A 23,315-nucleotide genomic window follows, 5' to 3' on the forward strand; every position below is an offset into this window, starting at 1 on the left:
ACAGCAAATCAGCTGAGTCCTGCTGATCCCAGAAAGAAAAACTCCTTTTGCAACTGATTGGACAATCTCTGTAGGATCTGATCCCAGAAATACTTTAAGGTTTGGGGGGAACAGCGCATGTGTGTAGGAAGCAAACAATATTCTGGACGGGAAAGAGCCCAGCTTTGGAGTCAGAATCTCTATAGCCGAAGCCGGCCAGGTGACATGTGTATTTTGGGAAGACAATAGTAAGAGCTTAAATTTCCTCAAACATCAAGTGTGAATTGTAATACCTCACCCATAGGGTGGTTTGGGGGTTATGTGAGATAACTTGGAAATGGACCTCCTCAAATTACTGAAAAGAGTAAAGGTCTTCAATAAACAGTAGCTATTTTTATGCCCTGACCGGTTTGGCTCAGTGGATAGAGCGTCGACCTGCAGATTCAAGGGTCCCGGGTTCGATTCTGGACAAGGGCATGTACCTTTGTTGTGGGCACATCCCCAGTGGGGGGGTGTGCAGGAGGCAGCTGATCGATGTTTCTCTCTCATTGATGTTTATAACTCTCTCTCCCTCTCCCTTCCTCTCTGTAAAAAATCAATAAAATATATTTAAAATAAAATAAACAGTAGCTATTTTTATGCCCTAACCGATGTGGCTCAGTGGATAGAGCGTCGGCCTGCGGTCGGAAGGGTCCCAGGTTCGATTCCGATCAAGGGCATGTACCTTGGTTGCGGGCACATCCCCAGTAGGAGGTGTGCAGGAGGCAGCTGATAGATGTTTCTCTCTCATCGATGTTTCTAACTCTCTATACCTCTCCTTTCCTCTCTGTAAAAAAAATCAATAAAATATATTTAAAAAAAAACAGTAGCTATTTAAAAAAATATTGTCTTTATTGACTTCAGAGAGGAAGGGGAGAGAGAGAGAGAGAGAGAGAGAGAGAGAGAGAGAGAGAGAGAGAGAGAGAGAGAGAGAGAAACATCAATGATGAGAATCATTGATCAGCTGCCTCCTGCATGCCCCACATTGGGGACCGAGCCCGCAACCCAGGCATGTGCCCCGGCTGGGAATCGAACCGTGACCTCCTGGTTCACAGGTCAACGCTTAACCCCTGAGCCACACCGGCCAGACAGGGGTTTGGGTTTTGTTCCAAGTGCAGTGGGAACTAGTAGGGTAGTGATGTGCGGCGTTTCAGAAGCCCTTCCGAGCCGCCCTGTGGAGGAGGATGGAGGGGGTGAGGGCACCCAGCCCAGCTGGGATGATAACCCTGTATGCTAATGCCGCCAAGAGATGGTGGTCGGCCTCGGGGCTGTGGGAGCCTGGGAGAGTGGGTTTACCGCACAGAACATTTGGAAGTAGAATCAGTGAGCCTTGCCAGGGGACTGGAGGAAGGTGAGGTAGCAGATGGAGATAGGTCAAGAAGGAGCCCCCATCCCCCCAATTTTGCTTTAAGCACTTGAGTGGCTAAGACATTTTCTCTGAAAGGGAAGGGAGTTGTGACAAAGGACAGGATCCAAGGGACGGTTTGTCTGCTCATCACTCTTTCATTGGCATCTACTGCCGGGTCTGGCCTTTAGCAAATACCCCAAATACGTGTAGGCCAATTCAGGTTTTTAAGAATTCAATTTGAGCTGAAACCGGTTTGGCTCAGTGGATAGAGCGTTGGCCTGCAGACTGAAGGGTCCCAGGTTCGATTCCGGTCAAGGGCATGTACCTTGGTTGCGGGCACATCCCCAGTGGGAGGTGTGCAGGAGGCAGCTGATCGATGTTTCTCTCTCATCGATGTTTCTAGCTCTCTATCCCTCTCCCTTCCTCTCTGTGAAATATCAATAAAATATATTTAAAAAATTCAATTGGAGCCCAGGCCGGTGTGGCTCAGTGGTTGAGTGTCGACCTATGAACCAGGAGGTCGTGGTTTGATTCCTGGTCAGGGCACATGCCTGGGTTGTGGGTTCCATCCCCAGTGTGTGTGTGGGGGGGGGGGGAGGGGGGGGCGGCGCCCGCGTGCAGGAAGCAGCTGATTCATGATTCTCTCTCATCATTGATGTTTCTCTTTCTCTCCCTCTCCCTTCCTCTCTGATATCAATAAAAATACATTTTAAGAAAAGAATTCCGTTTTAGGGGTGCTCTGAGGCAGCGTGGCTAAGAACATGGGCTCTGGAGCGAGGACAGCCCGGATGTGAATCGTAGCGCCACCGTTTTCCGAGTGAGAGGGTCTGTAACCCCTCTGTCTAGTTTTCTCACCTGTAAAGTGTGGATAATAACCCCACCGACCTCATGGGGTGACTGTAAGGACGCGCAGTATGTAAAGGGCTGCGCACATGTTGCTATTGTTACGAAGCCAGACAGCGATTGCCCCGGTGAGAGGCGGGGCCCCCAGGTTGCCATGGGGCTGAACCTGGAAACAATGCTTGCGTCATCAGCAAGGGGGGGAGGGGGATGGAAAGCCATGGCAGAACATAGGGAAGAGCCCAGAAAGAGGATCAGAAGTAGGATGAGAACGGCTCGTGAGTCTCTTTTCCGCCCTGGCTGCTTGAAGATCCACCTTCATCATGAACGACACGGGAACCATCCGGACCAGGAAGTTCATGACCAACAGACTCCTTCAGCGGAAGCAAATGGTCACAGACGTCCTTCACCCTGGGAAGGCCGCAGTACCCAAGACAGAAATTCGGGAAAAACTAGCCAGCATGTGTAAGACCACAGCTGATGGCATCTTCGCGTTTGGATTCAGAACCCACTTCGGTGGTGGCAAGACCTCTGGCCTTGGCATGATTTATGACTCCTTGGGTTACCCAGAGAAAAAGGCACCCACACACAGACGTGCAGGACATGGCCTGGATGAGAAGAAGAAGGCCTCCAGAAATCAGAGAAGGAAGACAGTCAGGGGGACGGCCAAGGCCCGTGTTGGTGCTGGCCAGAAGGGGGCTGAAGATTGAACAACAGGAGGAGTAAAGATCCTTCGGAGACTTTATCTGCGATGGTTGTGCAGATTTTTCCTGAGAGGATTAATAAACTATAAACTTAAAAAAAAAAAAAAAAAAGAACTGCTCGTGAGCGGCGTCTGAAAGCCAAGAGCAGCTCAACGAGGGAGTGGTCAGCGGTGCGGGGTGCTTCCTAGGCCAAAGGGAAGGCTGAAAAATCACCCCCTTCCTGGCAACGAGAAGTAACTGGTGATCTTAAATAAAAAATAATCATCATAATACATATATACATTTAATTGATCTCAGAGAGAGGAAGGGAGAGGGAGAGAGAGAGAGAAACATCCATGATGAGAGAATCAGGGATCAGCTGCCTCCTGCACGCCCCCCACTGGGGATCGAGCCCACAACCCCGGCATGTGTCCTGACCGGGAATTGAACCCTGACCTCCTGGTTCATAGGTCGACACTCAACCACTGAGCCACGCCTGCCGGTATAACTGGTGATCTTGAGCACTTTCTGCAGAGTGGGCAGCGAGGCTGGAGGTGTGGGTCGAAGAGTGAGATAAATAATGTATCTATACCAGCCGTGGGCAAACTACGGCCCGCGGGGCCGAAAGAGCGGAGGGTTCTCTTGCTCTCCCCTCCACTCCTTTACTTTGAATTTATATTAGTTCACACAAACACTCCATCCATGCTTTTGTTCCGGCCCTCCGGTCCAGTTTAAGAACCCATGGTGGCCCTCGAGTCAAAAAGTTTGCCCACCCCTGATCTATACAAAGAAGACCCATCTCCAGATAAAATTAAGGACATGTGTATATACAGAGAGAGCGGTGTGTGTGTGTGCGGGGGTGCGCCCCTGTGGTGTTAAGGATGTTTCGTGCACATACAAACAAACATGTTTACATCTCCCCCTACTTTGTTTTGACACAAACTGTAACATGCCCACATTGTACCATATTATACATCCCCATTCATGTCTGTACCGTATGTCCTTCCCTTAACAATAGATCTTAGCGGCCATTCCATATCAGTACACAGAGCAGGTCTTTATTTTTTAAATAGCTACAGAATATTCCTTTGTGTGCACGTACCATCAATGCCATTGCTGGCTGGGCATTTAGGTTGCTTCTAATCTTATGCTGTTACAAAGTTGTATTTATACCAATATCTTAGAATAACTTCAGCAGTCGCTGCTCTTTAGCGTGCACACCAGGTAAGGGGATGGAGATGCCGCATGGACGCAGACACCGCTTTTGAGAAGAACAGCTGTGCAAGGGAGCAGAGAAACAGGGAGCCGGGAAAGAGATCTGGGGTCAAGGAAGGGCATTCTGAAGACGGGAGATGCTTCAAGGAAATGAATACACAGAGCCATTCAATAAAGGGTGCGTGTGGGGGGGAGGGGACACCCAGGAAGAGCCTCTGGGTCACATTATAGCAAGTGTAGAAGAGATACTTCAATGGTCTGAGGCCCTGTGCTGGGTGCTGTGGGAACACCAGGGTGGGTGGGTGGGTGGGTGGATGGATGGACGAACACAGGCCTTCAGGAAGGTTCCGCTCCAGCAGGGAAGCTATGATGTGTCGCAGATGAGCGGCAATATTGTTAGGAAGTGGTGCATTCTGTTAGTGAGGTACAAAGATGTACAAACTTCCCCCGGGGTACCTGCTGGGGGAGTTTCCTCACATTTCCGTGGTTCCCTGGGTTCCTGATTGGACGTTAGCTGGAGGAGAGAATGACATTTTGCCTGAAATTTGTAGATTTTCCCAAAGGGATTAAATGACACGCATGCCCTGGAAGGCTTTAAAAAGGGGGGAAATAAATAAAACCCCCAAGAAGAATTTATATTCCTGATGGCTTTGCTGATGGTCTTGTAAATTGTATATTTAATCAAAGGCACTCGAATGTCTTTTTTTTTTTTAACTATTGAAGAGCCATTTAAATGTCAACATAAGTGATTCCCTCCCAAATAGTGCTGTTTATACATTACCTCCCCTAATAGACCATAATGATTCATAAGGAGGCATTTCTCGCCTCTAAATTGTAGGCCTATTGAAATATAAATTAAGATGATAAATAATTTGACCTTACCTGAGAGAAATAAGTATTTACATGCGTCAGATACGAAATTACCCTGAATATCAGGGTCCCTAAAAAGACAGCCTTTCTCCCCTGGCTGAATTCAATAAATAAAGCGGCTTAGGAATTTCCTCGTGTGTGTGTGTGTGTGTGTGTGTGTGTGTGTGTGTGTGTGTGTGTGTAGGAAAGAGGGACATAAACAAAAGAACAGGCCGGTGGCCGGCCTTCCCCACCCTCCTGACTTCCCATTAGGCTGGGGGTCGGCGCTGACCCCTCTGCGGGGAAATGGCAGGAAGGTGCGGACTGCCCCCGCTGCGCCCTGCGCGTTCTCCTCCCCCCGCGTCCCTCCCGCAACGCGGCTGGAGTTTCTAAACATGGAGTTTCCACGGGAACTTTGCCAGGCCGAGCTCGCAGCCCTCCCGAGTCCCCGCAGGGGGATTCGCCAAGTCGGCGGCGCCGCGCGGCCTCCGCGCCCCCCTCCCCCCGGGGAGCAGCTGACCCGGCCTGACTCCCGCAGCTCCGCAAAGCCGCTCCGCGGGGTTCATCACCCGAGAGGGCGCGGAACCTCCCGCGATCAGCGCCCCCGCCCGACCCTACCCCGGGCCCCGGCGGGTGGCAACCGGGCGCCCTTGGCGGGGCGCGAGCCAAGCCTGCCCGCCAGGCCTGTTTGTTTGCCGCCACCGGCGCTCGGGGCCCGAGGCCCGGAGAACTCTGCACTCCCCGGGCCGGGGCCGAGACGCGGGGGTCGCCGAGGCGGCGGAGGGGCGCTGGCGGCGGCGGGCCCAGGCTGGGCGCGTTGGCTGCTGGCGCTGGGTTTCTGTTTTGTTTTGAAGCCGGCGTGGGGGAGGGGCAGCACCTTGTCAATGAGAAATTTCCTGTTCGCAAGACTCCGCTTGCAGAGTTTCTGTCCTGCCCTTGAACTGACAAGAGGATCTCGGCAGTGCGGGTCCCCGAGAGCCCATCCAGGCGCGCCGAGCGCGCGCGGGGGTGGGGGCGGGGCACCCGCGCCGCGGCTCCCAGGCCCCGGGAGTCCGGCCGAGCGGGGCCGACGCCTGCCCTCCCGGTTCCCGGGCGCACCCGCGAGCGCCGAGCCGAGCGGTGACTAATCTGCGGCTTTCGGCCTCTTGGCGCGTAGCCCAGGCTCGTCTCCCGCCCCAACCCTCCCCCCCCCCCCCCGCGCGCCGTCCTCCTGGCCCCGCAGCGTCAGGCTCAGTCGAGAGAATCGCGCGGGCCAGCGCCGCCACCGCGTTCCCGGGAGTGTGGGAAGCGGGTCGAGGCGGGCGGCTCCGAGCCGTCTCTCCGAGTCGCCTTTCTTCGACCCAGGCCCGAGTAGGCGCGTGGTTCCTTCCCTGTAAGCACTTTGATCGGCGCTTCCTCTGCGCCACCGAGGAGCCGGGGCGAACCGGAGATTTTAACCCCCTGCGTGCTGCCCCACGGTGGGCTCCGTAGTGAGGGCGCCGCGGGGAGACTGGTCGACATGGGGGCGATCGGTTTCGTTGGGCAAACCGGAGTCTGGAGGAGCCCGACCGGATCAGAGGAGCTTGCCCAAGCGCGGCAGGCTCTCCGGGGGAGAGCAGGCCGCGAGGCCCGGGGCGGCTCGTTAATGTTCAAGCCCTCCCCGGGGCTGCGCGGTAACCCGACCTGCCAGGCGAGGCGAGGTGCGGGCCTGGAAGGCACGGGAGGCAGAGGCTTCTGGAGGGGGTCGAGAGGCCCCGGGGGTGGGGGTTGGGGGGGAGAGACTGGCCTTCACGCACCTTGTCTGCTGGCACGTGCACGGCTCCCAACCCGAAGAGGGGGGCCTGGCGCTCGCCCCAGGGCCTCGCCTCTGGCCGCCACTCCCTCCCTGGCCAGGTTTCGCTGGGGAGTTAATGATTGATTTACTGGCTCCGCGCGGCCGGCGCCCTCCAAAGCTATTTGTCCAAGCTGAGGAGTTGCTGGCGAGCGGCGCAGAGGCCGGGAGAGAGGGGGTCGCCCGGGAAGGGAAGCCATGCTGCCCACGGGAAAGAGCGGCCACTTGATCAGCCCCCACGGAGCGGGGCGAACCCGCTGGAGGCCCGGGCTGGGCGAACGGAGCATTGGGAAGCGCCACACGTAAACGGGTTGGCAGCTGGTGATTAGGCCGCCCGGTTTTATGAGTCATAATGGGCCGCCCGCCTGGCCCTCAACCTGCTCGTTGTGGACGCGGCGCGCCGAGGTCCAGGCGGCGGACAGTGCCGCGCTGCGCAGAGGGGGATGCTCTGGGGGGCCTGGCCCGCCGAAGGCGCTGCAAGGATTTCCCCTCATTTCTCGCTTAAGGCAACACAAACACCCTAAATCAAACCGCTCCGACAACCCAGGGCTCCACACAGACACATCAATAAGGATTTCGCCTCCCGCGTTCGAACGCACTGAAACACTTGTCCTATTTTTATGCAAATGACACCACACAAATAGATCTCCCAGGCCCGGGAGTAGGGCGAGAAGGAGGGGCGCCGCCGCCCCAGCCTGGAGGCTGCGAGAGGGGAGGGAGTCCCAAGCCCGCACCCCGGGGCCCGCGCCGGCTCAGGCGCAGCAGGGCTGGTACTGGCCAGGCAGCCCGCCCCGCGCGCCGTGGCTCCCTGCCAACGCCGCCAAGTCGGCCGCGTCCCCCAGGCTGCCTGCAGAGGCGGATTAGGGAAGGAGCGAAGCGAGCCTGTGACTAATCGCGGGGCCTCGGACCGGAGCACCAAGGCCATGTGCGACTGACAGGATCGACACTAGCAGAGGACACGGCGACGCCTCGCTTAATTGCAGGCTGAGCAGCTCCAGTGCGGAGAGCCCTGGCGCTCCCGCTCCGGGGAGGGAGGGAGGGAGGGGTGGTGTCTCCTGGAGCGAGGGACCTGGCCCCCGCTCTGCAGGAGTGTGGCCGAGCCGGCCAGCATGGGGCGGTCCAGCTCCCAGGCCTAAGGTTCCGACCCTTTCCCCGTGGAGCCCACGGCCCCCTTTCTCGCCCTGGATCCTGTAAAGGAGGCTGTACAGCGGGGGTGAGAGGTTCCAAAGCACAGCATAAAACCCCTCCCGCGAACCACTTTCTTCGCTTCCCTCCCCTTCCTTTTCCACCGCCTCATACAAAGCCCCAAAGATCAAGGAGAGGGAGAGGCGAGTCAGGGCCGCCAGGAGCCAGGTCACCCGGTGCCCCAAACTCGGGGCTCACAGAAACGCACCCCAGGCTCTTCCCCCCCTGGGCCTGGTCCTTCAGGCCCAGACCTCCTCCCTGGAGCGCTGAGGCCTCTCTGGGGAGAAGGGGGAAGCGTCGGCTGGCCTGCGTGTGTGTGTATGTGTTGTGTGTGTGTGTGTGTGTGTGTGTGTGTGTGTACGGGGGAGAGGGGAAGGCGGGGTGGCACAGAACCCAGCGAGAGAAGTTTCCACCACGCTCTGGTCGGCGGCTGCCAAAATCCCCGGGCCCCTCCCCGCCCGCACCGCCTGGCGTTGCCCCCACAAGTTTGGTTTAACGAGAGCTCGGGACAAAAGCAAACGCTTTCTATAGACCCCGAAAACAAAGGGGAAAGAGACGCGCGGGGCCGCCTCGGAGAGGCTGCTGGCGTAATGGTGCCGGGCCGACAGCAGAGCAGAAGAACTGCAAAAGCCGCGCGGGCGGGAGGAAGTGCGAGGCGGGAGCGCGGGGAGGCGGGCGGGGGAGGGGCGCTGCGCCATGTTTCCGTGTCACCCGCCGAGTCGCCGGCGCTGGGCTCGGCCGCCGGCTCCCGCCTGCCTCCGTAACAGCAGAAAGCGTGCGATTAGCAGCCAGACAGGCGGGGACTCCGGGCCCGCGGGGCCGCCGCACACGCTGCCCGCGGCCCGGGCCCGCGCCGCCCCCCCCCCCCGCCCGCCGGGTAATCATCCTCCTCGCCGCCGCGCTGCGTGCACTCTCATTAGAGCGGGGAGGCTTTTCTCTGCGCACTCGCTTGGCTCCCGCTGGCAAAACAACGCCTTCCCCGGCCGGGCCCGGGGCCAGGACTGCGAGGGAGGGCGGGACGGGGAAGGCGGTGGCGAGGCAGCGCCAGCAGCGCGGGTCACGTCGGCCGCCGCCATCCGCGGGGCACGGAGATGAGGAGGGTCCATGGCCCTCCCCACGTTGGGGCCGTACCTGGTACCAGGCCCTTCGTGCGGGGGTGGCGGGGGAGTTGCCGGCGCCCCCGCGACCTACCCTCGGCCGTCTCCCCAGGCTAGAGTGGGGGCCGATTGGAGACGGGGGCGAACCCAGGGAAGGCTCCCCAAACAGGTTTTGCCCCAACTGTCTGGCGGACGGCTAAAGGCCAGAAGCTCCCTCCCCGGGGAGGCGGCCCTTTGACCCTCAGAAGACTCGAGTCCCCAAGATTCGGGCATGATCGCACGGGAGAGGTGGCCGAGGGACGGCCGTGTCTCGCCCCGAGCCTCGGCGCCCCATTTTCTCCCCCGCGATCTGTGCACGCAGCAGTAGGCAGCCTCTCCCGGCACCACGCGCCCAGCTGCAGGGCCTGGAGCAGGTGTTCCTGCCCGGCCGGAGCGTTGGCTCCGCGCCCCTCCCGTCCCAGCTGCGGGGCTGGCGGGAGGCGGGGGGCGCTGAGGGCGGGGTGGAGGGGAATCTCACTGGAGGCGAGAAGGATCCTGCGGACTTGAATGGGGAGACCCCAGGGGGAGGACGGCCGCCGGGGCCAAGAGGGATCGAGGGTGACGCGCGGCCAGCCCTCTTCTGGAACAGCCTCGGGGGCCCGCGGAGGCCGCTCGGGCGGCGCTAGGGCTTCCGGTCCCGGTGACTGCGGCGGGGCGGCCGGGAAGTTCCCGGGGCGGCCGCGAGGAGCACCCTCCCCGGCGGCCACCGCTGCGCAGCTCTCGAGTGGTGCCCGGGGAGCCTCCCGGCGTCTGGCCGCGCCGCTCGGGGCTGCAGCAGGGCTGGGGGGCCGAGGGTGGTCCGGGCCCAGCCCCCGGCGGAGAGGGAGGCGGCGGCCGAGACCCCGCGGAGCTGCGGCGCGCCTCCCCGCCCCCTCCCCTCCCGCCGCCGCTGATGGCGGGCACGTGAAGCGCAGCTCGGCGCCTCGGCGCCAGCCAGGGAGCGGCCTGCCCCGCCGGCTCAGCTTACCCGCGGGCCCAGGAACGCGGAACCGAGCCCGGCCGGGCCCCGCAGAGCCCGCGCCCCCGCCCCGCTCCCCGCTCGCGGCGGCCCCGCACCCCCTCCCCGCCCGGCCTTGGGGCCGCGCCAGACGGCTGGCCCGAGGGGAACTCAGGCTGACTAATGGGTCGCTTGTGGGCCTTACGTGAGGCCCGGCTGTCAGCGGATGCCCGCTCGCTCGGCGCCTACGCCGCGGTCAGGCTCTTCGGGGAAGGGCGAGAGGAGGGGTTTCCCCGCTCCGCGGTTTCGGCTCCCCGGGGACAATCCGGCCGCCGCGGCTGGCCCCGGGCTGTAGGTCGTGCAGCCCGGGCCCCGAGGGAGCACCCCGAGGCCGCCTCCCGCCTTGAGGTGCGAACCCGGGATGGGGGATGAGAAGCTGGGAGCTTGGGGCTCCGGGCCGGAGGTGGGCGCAGAGGCTGGTCCACTTGGCCTGGGGCTCCCGCCTTGATGTTGGGGATCTGGGGCCAGCCGCTGGGCCGGGGTGAATTTCCAGGCTGCCCTGGGGGCCTGGAGTTCAATACCGAAACCGCTCTCACAACAAAGTCTTCCGGAAACCCCTTCGTGAGATTTTTGTGTGGAAAAAAAAGGATTTTTATAAAACTCCCCGGGAGTCCAGCTGAGAATTCGTGGGCTTGGGGGCGTGCGATGCCTTGCCCTTCCTTTCCAGGGGCCTGTAAAGATCAGCAGTTTCTTATTATTTCGCATTAACAACCAGTTCGTGTTGACACAGTTATACGACCCTCCCAGATAGAACTATAGTTTCAACACACCAGCGCGCTGCTGGAACACACCCACCAGTAACTAAGAAGGAAAACCCGGCTTCGAGCTTGGGGTTGGATGCAGGACGAACCCCCCTCATGCATCTCTGGTTTTATTCGGCCTAATTACACGAGGAATCCTGTCCCCCCCGCCCCCCAGGAGAAATCCTGAAACCTGGAGTTGAGGTGCGACTTCTCCTGGGGGGCCCTGCCAATGGGGAGGGCGGTGCTGGCCTGGAGGAGGTGGGTTTTGAATGTCACTTCCCAATGAAAATGCTTCCCTTTAGCCTTTTTCCTCCGTTCTTTCTTTTTTCTTTTTCTTTCCTTTTTTTTTTTTTTTTTTTTTTTTGATGCAGTTTTCCAAAGGAGCGTTTTGGTGAGATAAGAAGTGACCGATCAAAATCGCTGAGGGGAGGTTGTAAGCAGCCGCTTTGCCCCAGCTTAACGTTATCTTATCTTTCACACTTGCGCGGCGGAAAAAAATTGGCTTATCTTCAGCCCCACCCCCTTCTCGCCTTAATTGCTAAAAAGCACTGGTGTGTTAAACCTGGAGGAAGAGGGCTGATCACCAGTAGGAAAGGAAGATTCCAAAATGTGGGCGCCTGGGAACAGCAAGGTTGGCAGGATTTATCCTCCCCCCCCCCCCAGGCCTTCCTACTACAGCGTAGAGGGGCCAGTAGGGGTGGAAGGTTCCATGGCCAGGTTGTGGGGGGGGGGATTCTGGGGCTGGGTCACGTGGCTTCCCTAGGCCTCACTTTCTCGGCTGTGTTTCCCAACCTCTTCCCCTTCATCTCGCCAACGCAGGCGTGGGTCTCCAATGGTGGCCTCTCGCTTTGCTTTCATCCCCCCCCCCCCACCCTTACAGATCCCCCTTTTGGGGAGGGGGGTGCAAGGCCGGGACGCACGGCCTGCTGGAAATCATTAAAATATATGCGAGTGTCTGCAAACACACTTTTAAATCATGGCGTTTCCCCTCCGCTGGTATATTTAAACTCCAGAGCTGATCTCCTCCCTCTCAGTCGTTTGTCTGTGTCACCGACAGGCCGCTAATGGCCGGGCTTCCAGGCGCTGTGCATTATGCATTCGCCTCCTCCCTCTGCCGCACACAGAAGGTTCTGTCAGGCCTCGGAACACAAAACACCCTGCGCGCCCCCCCGCATTCGTGGCTGGGGGCTGCCGGCTGCTAACCCGCTGGAGACGCAGGGATGGGGGAGGTGGCATGGGGGGGCCAAGGCTGAGCAGTGTGTGTGTGTGGGGGGGGAGTGGGTCAAAGTGCCGTGGATTAGGCTGCTTGGACTCCCCAGCTCTGTGCCAACCCCCAGCTTTGCTCCTGGCTTCGACCTTCTGGAGTCAACCCTCCCTACGCCACTCACCTCTGCCCCCGAGTTGGTGGGGGCCTCAGAGGTATTTGGGGACAGATGGGCTTAGAATCAGCACTGCTGGGCCGGACTCTCTTCCTGCCCCCAGCAAGGGGCTGACGGGGCCTTCCAGATCCTTCCAGTCCCAGGGGTGGTGGGTATCCGCAGGGGTCGCTGGGGAGCGAGGGAGGAAGCCTTGATCCAAAATGCCAGGGGCTGTAGGCCGGGGCGCTGGGTCCGTGGACCAGTAGTTGACGGTTTCCCGCCCCCCATCCCTGCGGTTTGGTGCGCACTACCCCCAGCCGGGTAAAACCTGAGCTGGAGGCCCTTGCTACGTAAGCAGCCTGGGCAGGACATGGCGACCGGGTTTACCCGCGGGAGCATCGGCCCACCACCTGGGCCTCGAGGGCTCTTAAGCTGGGACCAGGTGGAGTGCAAGACAGGACCTCCCCAAGCGACCTGCATTTATGCTTATTCGGCTGACACCCATCTGTCTACCCAGCGGGCCCCCCAGTGTAAGTGGCAGTTCACCCACTGTCCCTGAGTTTGGGGATCTCAGAGCCTGACACTAATCCGGCCCAGACCAGAAATTCCCAGAGGCAGCTGCTTGCTGTTAGCACGTGGGGCTTGCCTTTTGGGCCCTCCTACCCCAACGGCAGCTACCTTCAGTTTCTCTCTGGCAAATTCCTGGGACGGGGATGCCCTGCGCTTGGGAGGGTGGGCCAGTGGCTGTTTTAAGGGCCCCTGGGTAAGTCCTGAGTTCTTTTACAAAGTGACTGAGGAAGACTGTGTGTGTGTGTGTGTGTGTGTGTGTGTGTGTGTGTGTGTGTTTAAATGGTGAACATGAATAGGCGGGCCCTACAGAGCTTTATGACTTAGATCCTACGCCTGTGTTACCAACGACCCCACACACAATGTTGGGGTCCTAGGGGCCTCCAGACACGAGGAAGGACCTTACCGTGGGGTGCCTGGCCTTTCCCCCTAGGCCTGGGCCACCCTGCAGTCGGTCTGGCCTGAAGAGTGGCCAGGCTCCAGGGGAGCTCCCCGAAGCCCCAACCTGCTTGCCCAGTGGCAGATCCTGGCTACAACCTGCACAGGAGAGTGCCTGGGGGCTGGAGGGACAGGCATATGTTCTCACCAGGAGCCCCTCCGGAGGGGATAGGGGCGGGGCGGCCCTCCGCCGCTCCATTAGAAGCGCCTCTTCTGTCTCTCCGCTGCCCTGCACCCTCCCTCCCTCCCTCCCTCCCTCGCACTCACTCACTTGCTCTCCGCCTGCTCTGCTTTCATTGAAATCGTCCCCTGACGGAGTGCCTGGTCTAGCGGCCTGACCCCGCGTCAGCTCCCAAGGGGCTGGTGGGAGGGAGCAGGCTGAAGGCCCCGGCTGCCCGCACACACGCTGCGGGCTCCGTGTGTCCCCAGCTCCTGGAGCCCCTTCTTGGGTGGGAACCCACGATGGGACTGCCCTGGAGCTTTCTGCTTCTCCTCCCTGGAACACTTCCAACTACCCGGGCCCATAGGGATGAACTCCCTGCCCACCCCCTTCTGGCTTGGGGCACCTCAGGAAAATCTCACATTTTAATTCTCAGTGAGTCATGAACACCTCCCCGCCCCCCGCACCCCCCCCCCCACACATATGCCTCTTAGGACTCCCTTAATAAGATATTTTTTAAATCCCACAGAGTTGGAAAATGTGCCCTTAGAGATGGAAGAGAAACCCTTTAATCCCACTAGCCCAAACGAGGGTACCTTGGAGGCGAGACTCCTGAAAAAAAGGGGGTTTGAAATGTGGCAAATTACGTCAAAGGCGAATTTACTGGCTTGTTTGTCTCCAGCATCAAATTTCTCCCACAGTCAGCCCTCTTGGAGGCCCCTTCACATTTACAGCGACCCCCCCCCCCATTCATTTCAACCCTCAGACTTTTAAAGTTAGACAAACAGGCCCCTTTGTCAGCGGCCCCGGGGGGCCGCGGACTCCTAGAGGCAGCAGGCTTCATGCTCTCGCTTGGTTCCGGGATTTTCCAAAAATTCTGAACGGTTGCTTGCAATTCTTAACTCCGGGAAAAGCCTGTGCCTTGGGGGAGAGTCGGGAAGGCATGGGAAGGGGAGCAAAGAGGGTTGGGCACGTGGCCAGCGTCCCTGCGGCCGCCTAACCGAGCCGGAAGAGCCTGGCAGCGCTCCCCCATCGCCAGGCCAGCTCGCCAGACCGGCCCACAGCGGCACAGCGGCCTCATTGCCTGGAACAGCGCTCCGAGAGTTTCCCCACAAGCGCCCAACTTGAGCCTTCCCGGTTATTTTAGATTTGTTTGGAATAAAAGAAGTCGCTTCAAAAAGAAATGTTGCTCGAGCACACAACCAGAGGCCTTTCTCCAGCTGTGTCTGTAACTCGCATGCATTCAGTCTAATAACTTTTAATGTCTGGCCCTAAAACGTCTTTATAAAAAATAGCTTTACAGCATAATAGTCCAGGTGTCTTTCTGCTTGTTACCGGAGATTAAAAAAATGTGTGGGTTTAGCTTCCAGAGACATCCACCCCCAGAAAGACGGAGGGAAAAAGCGTGCGTTCCACCCTGCAGGCGCAGGTCCTGGGAGCAGGGGGCCACGGGGCTGGGGACTGCTCGCGGGGGCACTTGCCCGTCTGTCTTTTACATCAGTTCTTATAAGCCGCCCTGCAACACGAAGATTTGATTGTGCCCGAAGTTTCGGATTTCAAACGGTAGAGATGTTTCACTTCTGCTTTGGGAAGGGCTGTTTTTATAACTGCTAAGAACTAAGACAATAAATAAAATCGCACCTAACACCAGTCCCGCAGTCGGCATTAGGTCTACATTTTAAAAGGGATCTTCTAGCTAGAGCTGATTTTGGCCTTGACCTTGACTTAGTAATCAACTTGAGATGCTTTTGATTATTTTGGGCATGGACACACTCCAGGATATTTTAAAACTTTCCGTGTGGATTCACAAGCCACCTCCATTTCGGATGGATGTTCTCATCCAGCCTGCACCATCTTGTCCTTAAGCAGAGACTCCCCATTTCCAGCACGAAAAGACCCTAGTGGGGTCACCTTTGGCCTTTTAGTCCAGGCGATCTGGGTGCGGTGAAGCCGGTACACCCCACCCCCACTGCCACCCCTTTCCGCTAGCTTCAGGTACTGGGGCTTCTCGGCCGTCCCCAGAGGCCCTGCGCTCCGGGGAGGCCGGAACCTCGCCTCTCCGCTTCCCCCTCCCGCCTGCCTGTCCCCGCCACCCCCCTTCGCCCCCGCCCCGCGCTCAGCGCCGCGCCGGGTGCGCTGGAGAAGCTCAATACGTGTCAATTGAATTAACTGCTGCGGGCGCGGGCTGTACGATCAGCACAACGTTACCGAGTGGAAATTTATGGGGCGAATGGTGTAAGCCAAAAGTTGCTCCCTGCCAAGGAAAATAAAACGCGGGAGATAATCTCCTGAGGTGAGGGTGGGGGGCTTGGACAGACCCTCCAGCCCTCTGAGGTGCAGACTGGGAAATGCCCGCGAACCGGGAGACATGCTGGCGGATCTCCACTCTTCTACCGTGCCCCCTCCCCCCCCCCTTCCCTCCTCCCAGTGCTCCGAGGGCTGCCTCCTCCACCCCCCGCCTCTCCGAACAATTCCCACACAATTGAAACGTCCGGGGAACTCGGGCGCGGAGTTCGGGGCGGAACGGCCCCCGGTGCCTGGGGCCGTGTTTTCAGGTAGCTCCTGACAGCTAAACCAGAACGGGCTCCTCCGGGAGGAAGGGACGCCCCAGGCAGGGGGTGGGCGCCAGCGGGCACCCGCCAGGCTCCGCTTGGTCTCAGAGGGGACGGGCGGCCGGGGGAGCGCAGCGCTGGTGGCAAGAGGAGGCAGCAGTGGCTGCCGTTGGGGTTTGACAGCTTTGGCTGAGCGGAGTGCGAGGCGCTTTATGGTAATTGCGGTCCTCCACTGGCCTTCTGGGTAGCGAGGGGAGTCTCGGCGCGCGGCTCCGAGAGCCGCCCCCGCCGCCCCCCATCCCCTGGGCTGGGGATCCGCGGGCCGCCCTCGCCGCCGCCGCCTGAGTCGGTCTGGGGCGCGCCCAGACCCGGTGTGCGCAGCCAACTCGGTCCGAGCGGGGGAGGGGAGCGCCAGGGGCGAGGGGGGCGCCACCCAAGTGGTCTGGGGTTCGGACCCCGAGAGGCGAAACGCGCCCGGCGGGGTATCGCCGATGGCTGGGGCAACTCGGGCCAACGTTTCCTGGGGGATCACCCCTCCGCGAGCCCACCGCCGCGGCGCCGCAGCAGAGGGTGAGCGAGGCCAGGGGAGCTCAAACTTGCGAGAGCTGGAGGCGGCGGCGGGCGGGCGGTTGTCGCCCGAACGCTGCGCCTGCGGGGGGAGGGGAGGCGGCTGCTGGGAGGAAGGGAGGGAGAAAGGGCGGGTGGAGGGAGGGGGAGGAGGAAGAGGAGGGAACCGGGGAGGGGAGACGCGTTGGGATCGCGGCGTGCGGCGGCAGACGGAGCCCGGGCTCCCAGCGGCAAGGTGAGCCTGAGCTACGCTCCTCGCCGATCGCCGGCGGAGCTCGGCAGCTGCGGGGAGACGCGCCGGAGCCCAGACCGCGACCGAGAGCGGGAGCGAAGCGAGCGGCGGCGGAGGGGGAGCCCGCGAGCCGCCAGGCGGGGAGCCCAAGCCGCGCTGTCGCCGCGCAGGGACGACTTGGCCAACACACTCACGCTCTCTCTCTTTCCCTCTCTCTCTCTCACACACACACACACACACACCCAGCCCGAGCGGGCGCTCACGGCGATCCGTCAACATGGCGCTGGGGCTCCTGCCCGAGCGCGGGTGGCAGCAGAGGCGGCGCGGGAGCTGCTGAGCCCGGCCGAGCCCGGCCCAGCCGCGGGAGCCCGGAGGATCGCTCGGGGCTGTCGCCACCTGCCCGGAGGCTTTGAGCCCGCCCCGCCCCGCCCCCACCCGGTCCAGAGCCCACCCCTCAGCGGGGCCGACCCCGAGGGCAGCCGGCTGGCAGCAGACAGCGAGGGAGGCGAGCGAGCGCGGCGCCGCGAGCGGGTGGCGGCCAGCCGGGGACGGCAAACTTTGCCGCTTGCCACGCTTCCCCGGCACGGCTCCATCTCTGATCGCTGCCGTCGCCACCGCACTTTCCTCCTACCCCGCACACCTCTCCACACTCACCCACCCAGCCGGCCCTGGCTCCTAGCCGCCTGGACTCTGCTCGGGGTAGGGGGGACTTCAAAGCTCCGGATCGCAAGCTCCCGGCTGACTCCCCGGCCGGGGATTTCAGGTCAGTGCCCGAAACACCTTTCCCCGGGGAGGCCGCGCGGGCGGGCGCGCCGCGGGCTGCAGTCGGCCCCCTCCCTGGGCCCCCGCCCGCTGCGGGCTGCTCCTCTGACTCGTGTGTACCCCGCGAAGCTTTCGCCTCGCGCTTCCCTTGGCTGTGATCGCTTTCGTTTTTATGTCTTCGCTCTAACTTATTAAAAATGCAGCCGACCTCGGCGGCCCTGCGTGGGCACCAGGGAGGGGCGCGGCGGGGGTCCTGCCGCCTCCCCGAGGGCCGGGAGGAGATCGGGAGTTCGCCGAGTGGAAGTTTGCAGCCTGTGTGTCTGCGTGCGCGGGAGCGCGGTCGCCCGCGAGTCGTGCGCGGGAGGGGGGGCAGCTGGGCTGGAAGCTGGGAAGCTCGGCTCGGCGTTAGCTCGCGAGCAGGAAGGGGAGGGCGGCGGGTTCCCGTCTGCTTTCTTTTTCGACTCGGGAAAGAACTGTAAAAACCCCCAGCCGCCGCCGCCTCGTCTCGCCTCTCCGGGGGCGCTCGTTCCTCCTGGTGGAACTTGGCGTGTGCTTGCGCCAGGGTGTGTGGCAGGCGCCCCGGCCGAGCCGAGCTCGACCTGCTCCCGCCGCCGCCGCGCAACTCGGGAGGGGAGTCCCGGGTTTTTTCTTGGCTTGCCCCAAAGCACGAATCACGTGGATTTAAAAAAAAAAAAAAAACTACTAGGAAATCGACCGGAGCGAGGGGTTCCGACTCGGCCCGTCCGCCCATCCGCCAGGTCAGACGCTTTGTTTTGTAAATGTTCCTGTAAAATTGCAATCGGCGACCCCCTCCCATCCCCACCCCGCTTCGCCCCTGCGGGCTATGTTTTAAGTTCGGAGCCCCCAGGGGTGGGGGTAGAACGTGTCGTGGGGGGGGGAGGGCGGGGGGGGGGAGACCTGGGCCCTCCGCTGGGCAGCGGGGAGTCTGGTGGGAAGCCCTGCTGGGCGTGTGCGAGTCTGCGGCCGGAGGAAGTTGGTCCCACTCGGAGGGTGTGCGGTGCTGAGGTGGAAGGTGAAGAGGAACTTGCGCACCCGGGCGGGATCCTCAGCCGCGGCGGGGAGGGCGAGGCGCCGCGGAGCCGGTGCTTGGAGCAGGCGGGGGGCCGCGCTGCAGAGCCTCCGCTAACTCGGGGGCTCTGGGCGGCGGCGACGTGCGCCCGCTGTTTACGAAGCGAGCCCCGAGGCGCCGTGTGCGGATCCGGGCGGCTGGAGGCACGCGTGGTCCCTGCGGGCTTCCCGCTGCTGCTCGCCCTCTGAGTGGGCACGTCCCCCGGTCCCGGAGACGGCGGAGTCTGGCCGTGTGCAGGCCGAAGCCAGGCGAGGCTTAATTTGCCGTTAATGAATCTTTTCCAGAAAGTCCAAGATCTCCAGCTAGAGGCTAGAGGCTGTGAGTGCCCGCGCGCGAGGACGCGCGCCGCCGGCGTCTGAAGGGTGGGGGTTGGGGGATGGAAGAGTGAAGGGAGGGGGGGGGTATGTGTATTTAAAAACAAACCTTGAAAAGAAACCAGTGCGCTTCAAATAGGTATTCGCACAGCTTCGCCGTGTCTAGACTAGACAGCTCAGGGTTTTAGGTTTTCTTTTTTTCCCCTCTTTTTCCTTTTCTTTCTTTTTCTCTTTTCTTTCTTTTTTTTTTTTTTTTATTTGCGAGGCTAGGGGAGAGGTAATGGTGCTACGTTCCAGGGCTAGCCTTTTGGAGAAAGAGCCTTAAAATGGCCTGGGAGTAAAAAATGGGGAGGAAATGGCCCACCCCAGAAGGTGGTGGGTGGTGAACCCAGACAGACTGGGGTATTTCTAGCGACCTGACACTTCCTGTGGCTCTGGAAACGGACACCGCGGGTCGAAATCAATCCTTACGAGGGTGTTGGATTCGGTTTTGCCAACAGAATTGCTTGCGTGGAAGGCGTTTTAATTGTCAGCCTCGGAGACTCCTCTACCTGGACACCCGGAGAAGACGTTTGCTTCTCGACCCTTCCCACTCCACCCCCGACCTGTGATCTGGTCTAGGCTTTGCGCTGCTGGCTCTCGTGTTTATTTGGGGCATGCTTTCACCGCGTGGAGGAAGTGGGGGGGGGGAGATGTTGATTAATATGCCGTCCAGGTTTAATCCGAGCCTGGCCTTCGGTGTGCACGCCGCTGCTAACCTGGGCCGCCTGGGGTAGTTAAGGGGAATGCGCGGGGTTCGGGCGCCTGGCGCTCGGCAGGCAGATTGGGGCGCGGACAGCCCCGGCGCTGTCCTTTGAGGCGCTGTCACCAGTAGGTGACTGAGAGTTAATTAGGAAGTGCTCTCCGGATCAATGGGCCGCACAGCTCATTAGCGATTCTCTCCAGCCCTTTGCAGGGCCGGCCGGGCCTCTGCCTCCCACACAGGCCGAGCCCCGCGGCCCGGGCCACGGAGCGCGCCGCTGGGAAGTGGGGAGGGCCGGGCATCGAGGGGCAGGGGAGGAGGCGAGTGGAACTCCGCCGGGCGGCGTGTTGCGTGCGGCGCCGCGGGGCCCACGCAGCCCGCTCTTTCTTCCTGCCCTCGGTCGCCTCGACTGTGTCTTTAACTCGCTCCCGCTCGCGTCGCTGCCTGGCTGCTCCTCCCGCCTCCCTCGCCTGTCTCTTGTTCTCCAAGCACGACGCCTGTGCTCCCCGCCCAGTTTGGGATTAGACCAGATAAAAATAGGACTGCCCAGCGCGCAGAGCCGTGCCTGCGGCCCGGCAGCCGGCTTGGCGGGAGCTCGAGGGGCCGGGGCCGGGGAGGACCCGCGGTGCGCTCGGGGCGGCTCGCGCCCGCAGGCTTCCCCCCTCCACCCCGCAGTCGCGGTCACGCTCCCCGGGCTCTGTCCGTCGGGAGCCGTGCGGGCAGGGGGACCCCGGCAGGGTCTCGCGCTCTCGCGGGGGCTGTTGCTGTGCTTGTGATAGATCGGTCTAGACAGGCATGCAGGCTCCCTCCCGGCTGAAGGACGGGAAGGGGGGGGGGGCGGGCCGCGGAGGCGGCGGCAGACTCCCGTGAGCTGAGTGAGCGAGCCAGCCTGCGGGCCCGGCGAGTAGGGTGGAGGGAAGGCTGTAAGGGGGGTGGGGGTGGGCACGAAGCCTGACAGAAATTCCTGGAGGCAGAGGAGCCCCCGCGAGGGGGGGGGGCAGGAGTCCCTAGGGCGTTTCTTCCTCTAATGTTTGCACGCGCACATCCTGGTGCGTTGGGCTGGATTCTTCCAAAAACCAAACGCAGCTGATGGATGATCTAGTTTCACCCGGTGCTTCTCACTGGGGGAGGCCTGGGCAGTGAGCGCCTCAGCAAGGAACCGAATGTGGGAGATGCGGATGTAGCCTCGGCGTTCCCCGGGAGAGACCTGTGGGCCACCCGGGATGCGAAGGTCGCTCAGAGCCGTGGTGGGTGTGGGCCTCTGACCAGGACCGGGGCAGATGGAAGACCCTGTGTACAGGTCTGCATCGGAGGAGACCATATAGGCCCTTGAGTTGTCTGTATACATAGACACACTTTTAACTTGAACTTGTGGGGAGTTAGTATGAGATATGTGAGGAAGGCTGCCTCCAAACAGGAGTTGGACAGTGATGTGTATAAGATTGATCATGTGTATACGCATCCATGGGGTCAATATTGAATTGGTCTAAAAATTGCTTACAGCTGTGCAGGCATTGGACTAGTTCTCTCCAGAGGTTGAAATTGGTGGGTGGGTTACCCTACATATAAATAAACCATCAGTAGCACCCCCGTCTCCTCCCCCTCCCCTCCCTTTTAGGGTTTGCCGTCTAGGGAATGTCCTAGTTACATTTCACCTGCAAACCTGTCTTGGTCTGGCCTGAAAATGGGCCACATGTAGTCAGACATGCTCAGATTAATCCTGGTGCCCATAAGAAGCAAGAGATTCTGCAGGAGGGATGCGCACATGGACTTGCAGGTACAGAGACCTGTAGCGACACCCTAAGAAAAATCCCAGACTTCGATGAGCTGGAAACGGGGAGAATTTCTGTAACTTGGGTCCAGACACAAAAGCCCCTTTAAAGGTGTGAAGAGGGTCACTTGGAAACAAAGCATGCGTAGGCACACGTCCACGCTTAGCTACACAGGCTGAACGGCCAACAACTCGGTGTCTGCCGGAGACTTTCCTTCGCAATGAGACCTTGATGGACCCGGGAGCGTGGGCCACGCCATCACTTCCACACCCTCCTTCGCAGGGAAATGACGTGTCTTTGGCTAGAAGGGCACTGCAGGCAACGCTGACCAGCTTCAGGGCGGATGGCCCGCCATCACCAATATTCCTCCCGGTTATAGTTCCTTCCCATCTAGAGTGGAAGAGAAGGTGTGTGTGAAGCGGGCAGGAGGATTCCTAAGAGATTTGGAGTTCTTGACCTTCAGTGGCTGGGGGAGCAGGGCACACTTCGGGGAGGAGGACGAGGTGGCGCACTGCTCAGCTGTTCAAGGCCACCCAGGGCCCCAGTGGGCTGAGACAGACAGAACCGGAAGAGGTGCGAAGTTCGGCCCCTGGGAGGGATGGAGGGGGTGTGCTTTCATTTTGGTGTGCCTTTTCCCCCTGGAGGGGACCATGTGGGTTCGGCCTGCGTAGGGTGGATTAGCAGGCACCCCTGACCCCAAACGCACACGTAAACTGGGCTGTGGTTTGGTTGGCCCGCGGCGTCGATTTGCCACGGTCCCTCTTTGTCTGAGCCCTGCCGGGAATTCCAGCTTTCCTTAGGAAGGCCGGGCTGGGCCACGGGCTGGACGGCAGGCTCGGAGGCCGTGCACAGCCAGGACCGTCCTCAGGAGCGCCTGGCAGCCCTGACAATGCCACCTTGGTTTCCTCGAGGGCTCCTGCCAGGTGGGGTGGGGGACAGTGCGCGAGTCCTGCCCCACCCCTCCCCCGCCAGCCCGTGGCTGAAAGGAGCTCAGATGGCCCTTTGTTAGGCCCCAGGGTCACACCCGTGCCCTGGGGGCCGCAGAGGGGCGGGAGAGCGGTGCTCTGGGTGAGAAAGGACCGTCTTGCTAGGAGGCTTCATCGCCAGACCTCCAGATTCAAGCCGGGCGAGACCTCACCCAGCCTTGGGAGGGAGGACTGGGCCCGCCCCGGCTGCTCTGCCAACGTGCGTGGCCGGCCAGGTTCTGTCTGTGTGCAAAGCCGGCCGCGCTGCTGAGCCCTGGGTGGCAGCCGCCGGGTTGGGAAGCAGCCGGGGCGGGAGTGGATGGCCTCCCACCCCGGGGGGCGGGGGGCAAGCTGCCTGATCACCAGCACTCGGCCTGGGATGTGCACTGACCTCCAGCCCTGCCTGACGGCCTTCTGGGGTTGTCCCGTGCGTTCCTTTGGGAGTGAGACGTGACTTGGTGTTGGATGGAAATTAGTGAAGGACGCTTTTCCTGGACATTTCTGTAGAAGGAAGGCCCCCTTTGCCAGCGCAAGCGCATCTGTGCCTGCCCCCAATGGAGGGGCTCAGAAATGGGGATCCCCACTTGGTTAATTTTTAGAGCCATGTCTCCCCAGCCAACGGGCACCCCTCAGCACCCATGGCTCGGCTCCCCGTGGCTAGACCCGTGGGGAAGTCCGCTAGGAGACCCTGACAGCATAAAATATAATTTGTGATCTAAGAGACAGTTTCCAGTATAATCTCATTATGCACCACAGCCTCCCGGTGTTATTTTGTGGAAGGCGGACAATGATCAATTTACATTGACCCGGGGCTGGGCGAGCTTTTAGATGGTAATTGCCATATTGATTTGCATGCAAAAAGGAGACCTGCTAAAATTAAAGACGGAAGCTAAATTAAACTAAATTTATTGTCTAGGTGCAAACCGGAGGAACTACTGGGGAAGGGGGGCGAGTGGGGTCAGTGTGCCGGGG

General features: G+C 60.7%; 2 protein-coding genes across 3 annotated transcripts in view; both read left to right on the top strand.

Moving 5' to 3' along the window:
• Window positions 1–2,529: 2,529 nt before the first annotated feature.
• Window positions 2,530–2,916, top strand: LOC308240350 (small ribosomal subunit protein eS24-like; the record flags this gene model as incomplete). The annotated part of the gene is made up of 1 exon (XM_080653227.1): window positions 2,530–2,916. The coding sequence occupies one exon, from the start codon at window positions 2,530–2,532 to the stop codon at window positions 2,914–2,916; it is 387 nt and encodes a 128-aa protein (XP_080509353.1).
• Window positions 2,917–17,336: 14,420 nt separating this feature from the next.
• Window positions 17,337–23,315, top strand: part of BCOR (BCL6 corepressor) — a 39,262-nt gene continuing 33,283 nt past the window's right edge. For both annotated transcript variants that reach the window (XM_080653959.1, XM_080653960.1), the window contains exon 1: window positions 17,337–17,461. The gene's annotated coding sequence lies outside the window, so the exon portion shown is untranslated. The remainder of the gene's footprint in view (window positions 17,462–23,315) is intronic.

The sequence above is a fragment of the Plecotus auritus genome (genome assembly GCF_963455305.1).
Source record: "Plecotus auritus genome assembly, chromosome: X".
Classification (NCBI taxonomy): Eukaryota; Metazoa; Chordata; class Mammalia; order Chiroptera; family Vespertilionidae; genus Plecotus; species Plecotus auritus.